At 33.1% G+C, this 4,822-nt stretch overlaps 1 protein-coding gene across 1 annotated transcript in view; it reads right to left on the bottom strand.

Annotated features, from left to right (window-relative positions):
* LOC18054779 (probable sugar phosphate/phosphate translocator At4g32390) overlaps window positions 1-927 on the bottom strand; it is a 2,454-nt gene extending 1,527 nt beyond the window's left edge. Inside the window, exon 1 of the mRNA XM_006450393.2 lies at window positions 3-927. Coding sequence (XP_006450456.2) covers window positions 3-690 — 688 coding nt within the window. The 5' untranslated portion in view covers window positions 691-927. The remainder of the gene's footprint in view (window positions 1-2) is intronic.
* Window positions 928-4,822: the final 3,895 nt, after the last annotated feature.

Genomic DNA, 4,822 nt, shown 5'->3' with positions numbered 1-4,822 from the left:
ACTCGACGTCTCCCTCAAAATGGGCAACTCCACAAAGATCCAAGGCACAAGCAAGAAAACCAAACAACAAGGGGCAACATAATACAAAGACGTAATAGGATTCAAAGTGATCCCTTTAGATGTAAGCAAGATTTGAATCATTACCAACCTCGTCGCCTCAAAAGCGACGGCACCCAGTTGCAAGACGACTCCCCAGGAGTCAAATTTGGCCTCCCCGTAAGCGGCAATGGCGACGCCGACGGAGATCGAGACCATGTTACACATAGTGTCACTCTTAAAGGACTCCTTTTTAAACATGACCCCGATAGAGTAGACGGCGACGGGCATAAGGGCTTTGAGCATTTGGATAAAGGAGACGGAGAGGTAAATGTAAGCGGAGTTGGAGAGCCAGAGGCTGAGGGAATACAAAGCGCCGATGGGGACGACGGAGGAGAAGTAGAGATCGCGAGACATGGTGACGGGTTCGACGAATTTGAAGACTTTGATGAGGAGGAAAGCGAGGGTGGCGCAAAAGGACATGTGGATCATCGTTAGAGAGATGGGGAAAGGCCAATTGTACATCTTTTTGTCGAGGATGTATTTGTTGTAAACGATGACGGTGAAGGAGAGGAAGATCCAAATGGCCACGTACGTGTAGGACAGGAGGATCTTTTTGATGACGCCATCGCTGAGTGAGCCACCCTTGCCCATTCTGGTCGGTGGTGGTGGTGGTGGTGGTGGAGGTGGTTACGGCGGAGGGGGCGGAGGGTGCGTAGGATAAGCAGGCGCGAGTGTGAAGGATAAGCGAATAAGAAGAGACAGAAAGAGAAAGAGAGGTGGTGGCGTTTGTGTTTTACGGTGAATGAGATTTGAGTTTGAGATGAGATTTGGAGGAGTTTGATGGCGTTTTGGACAAAACCTGTTAAAGAGTTTGGCAGGTTTTTTATTGGCTCCCTCTGCTGTGTAATGAGATGGGCTTGCTCTTGGGCCTTTCTGTTGCCTTGGATATTAACTTCCAGACCCCCTTTCTTTTAGTGAAACTATAAAATATAGATACTGTTTACATTTTATTCATGCGTATCGCCATTGTCGGGTTAATGATTTTGATCATTACACTTTTTAAAATTAAAAACTTATACATCTCTAAATAAGTCGATTTCAAGGATCTAATAGTTGAATCATTTGTTTTCCTCTTCCAAAATAATTTTTTGTATGAAATTTGATTACATGAGAGTTGTCAAACATCAATTTGAAATGAAATTTATAAACTACATTTTTCATGTGTATTGCCATGTTGATAAATTTAATAATTAGATGGTTATACTTTTAGAAAATTTTGAAACAATTTTATCTTTAAATAGACTAGTGAAACTATCAAATAGATGTAATAATTTATTAATTGATTTTTTTCCTAACATGTGTTTTTAGAAGATGTGATATAAAAACACGAGTCTTGAGAATTAAGATCTGAAAAGTGCTCGCGTTAAAAGAAATTGTATATTATATTTTTCTTTATGATTTTATTAGATATTAGGGATGTAGATGTTATTACTGCTTTGTTTTCTTTATTTGTGTTGACAATTTTGATAAGCTAATTAATAGGTTAGTATGTAATTTTGGGGAAAAAAAATCCAAAAATTTTAATGTCTACACATTAGATGCAAATTTCTAAATAAAATAGCAAAAATATACACGAGTTGCGTTGCGTGGAAGTTTTAAGAGTCTATCATCTCATAACGAACTTTGATTCCATCAGTCATTCATTAAAAGACAAATTCATTTTCATATCTTCTTACACACATATCTTTAAAATGAAAGGAAAAAAAAAGAACGTATTTTTAAAAGTTAATTAAAATTCTCTTAATGGCTGGACAATTAAAGAAAGTTAATATTTTTTTTCCTTAAAATGTTAAGTTAAGAATCTATTTCCCTTTCGGGTTAGGATTCTCTTTTAAATTTTTAAAAATATCTTAGCATGTATTTTTTAATAGTAATAAATGAATAAAATTTGATTTTTCTTTTAATTTATCAACCTTCAATAATCCCATCCTTGATCGGGTCCGTTACAGTGATGAGAAAAGTTACTGTAATGGTGAAGCAAGAAAGGAATATAGCGAGGATTGAAATGCGGACTGATGTCCGGACCCGGTGCTTAGATTCGGGGAAATAAAACGCGCGTTCACAGTTCACGTGGGCCTGCATGCATTGTTGACCACCAAGCGACGTGACAGCCGCGGCCTGCAACAGGTGACTCGCTCCCGCTTTATTGTTGCTTCCTCTTTAAATTGGCACACATCATCATTGAGTTTTATTATTTTTCTTTTTTTTTGGTTATTTTCAAATTTTAATATTTTTTATTTTTTATTTTCAATTAACATCTCTTTTGATTTTGAGGGTACGTTAATGAATTAAGCAACTTGTGTTTAATAATTAATATCCAAAGTGTTTTACTTCTATCCTTATTTTGCGGAAAATAATATCTTTATATATAGTAGATTAAGCAATCAAGAAATTTATCAAGAAAAAGATGTCTATGATGTATGACATCTCATCTAATTGGTATTTCATGATTAACCCCTAAAAACCCACAAAATATTGCATTTCATAAATTAAGAAAACCCCATTTATGTTTAATCTCAATTTGGTCCATTAGTTGACTTTTTTGAATTTTGAGGTGGGAATTTTTCTTTTAAGAACAAATATTAAAAAAAGTATTAAATTATTTGTGAATCGATCTCTATGTCCACTATGAACACTACTTGTAATGTGTAATGTTATAGGTTAATGAAATAAAATTATGTTTCTTTGTTAGAAAAATATAAATAAAAAAAAGTTAAACTAATATATATTTATGATCAGAATTAAATGACAAGTGGGATCCTCTCCTAAATAAACTATTTAATGGAATAGTTTGAAAGTGGTGCTTAGAATAATTTAAATCTACTTTTAAAATTAACTTTGTGATAACATGGTCTGAATATATATAAATCTAAAACATGTTATATCTACTTTCACCTTTTTAAAAAAAAAAAAAAAAAAAGAAATCTAACTTTCGAGGGTTCAGCATTTGGATATTCAATTGTTTGTCATATACATCCTTGTTTGAAATAGTCGTAAGCTATATTTATGAAATCACTTTTTCTTTTAAGTAACTTTCAAGTTTTAAATCCATTATAAATTAATAATGAGAAATTTTAATTGAGATGACAACAAAAGCCCTTATATTTATTGCTAGTTAGACCTTGTATAGATTCAAAGAGAAGTAAAGGAAACGTTTTGCTGCAGAATGAGTATGACTAGGGAACTTGCTAATTCTTTATGAGACAATCCATGTCCACACTTAACATATAAATTTTCATATTATATACACCGTTAAGTCCATAAGATAAATTAATCAAATTATATTAAATGCAAAAAAAAAAAAAGCCATTTGCTCACTATTTTTTTAAAAGAAATAATTGGTATTAAAAGGATCAAGAATGACCAACAATAAATAAGTGCAATTATAATAAGGTCATATTCGGTTTAAATACTATAAATTTAGGACAACGCCTAAGATTTATTTAAGTTAGAGTAATGCAAAATGTAATTATGAATGCTGTTGAATATCTAAAACGAAAAGCACAAAAAAAGATCTCCACACATAAAAGTCTCATGAAGAATTAGAGAAACTTTACAATATTGGCCTATCGATCTTAGTTATATTATAGGTGAAAATCACATTATAATCCAAGAAAGAATCCAATATAGTGTTCGCAACAAAAACACGTAATACCACTAACCAAATAGTACTACCAACAACAAAACACAGTCACTAACAACACAACACAAATACAAAAAAAAAAAAATATCAAAATATAAAACTACAAAATAAAAAAAAAATTCGTATAGAAGCACTAAATTAAGGCGACTCTCCAGAAACCCTATTCAATAAATCCTGCTGAGGCCATCAAAACATCAATAAACTATTTTTGAAGCCAACTTCCTATCCCAAAAAAGGCATATCCTCCCAACGCATTTGCTCACTACCATTATAATATACAGGAGTAGATAGTTCATATCAATTATTGCAGGCTTTGACTTGGAAGATGATGATTGGCTGGGCGTCTAATTGGAATATTACTCATATTAAGCATATAATATATAAAATATTTATCTCATTTTATGAGTATAAGTTATTTCTTTTGATTGGCCCTTGCAGGCTTCTTGTTGTGGGGAAACATTATCGAGTACAAAATTGGCCCAGATTAGGCTGCTTTTGGATCAGAAAACTACAAAGGTTTGGTATGTAAAATATGGATATTCAACTATTCAACTAAAATATACCTAACCCCAAGCTATGGGTTTGATCATGTGATGCATAAAGTCTCCACCTCTAGCGTCAATGGTTTAGAATAATCCATGTTGTAATGTACATTTCACATTGACTATTCCACCAACAATGAGATGGAGACTTTGTGGAAACTTAACAAATCGCATTTCTTTTTGTTATGTTTGGACAATTTAATCTTGACCAACTCTCCATTGGCTAGAAGCAACCTATCAGTTTTCTCTCCACATTTTCATCAGCCGCGACCCGCCGGGTAAAAATGTCTGTGAGGACTGAAGTTTCTCCTTGTCCTTTACCAGATACAAGTTGATAATTTTTCGCTAATAAAAACAAAACAATGTACATAATTATAAGACCAACCAAAAAAAAATTTACCTCGGAAGAAAATCTCTCCAAAAGAATCAGCAATTCTCTCTTGTACAGTCACTACATTAACGTGGACTCGTGGAGGGATTGTCCAAGTAAATTTTGTCATATAAAGGAGAGAGAAATTATCTTACTATTTAAAAATAA

The sequence above is a fragment of the Citrus clementina genome, unplaced genomic scaffold (assembly GCF_000493195.1).
Source record: "Citrus clementina cultivar Clemenules unplaced genomic scaffold, Citrus_clementina_v1.0 scaffold_1, whole genome shotgun sequence".
In the NCBI taxonomy this organism is placed as follows: Eukaryota; Viridiplantae; Streptophyta; class Magnoliopsida; order Sapindales; family Rutaceae; genus Citrus; species Citrus x clementina.
Note: the sequence above shows the minus strand (reverse complement) of the source record. Positions and strands in the feature narration are given on the sequence as shown.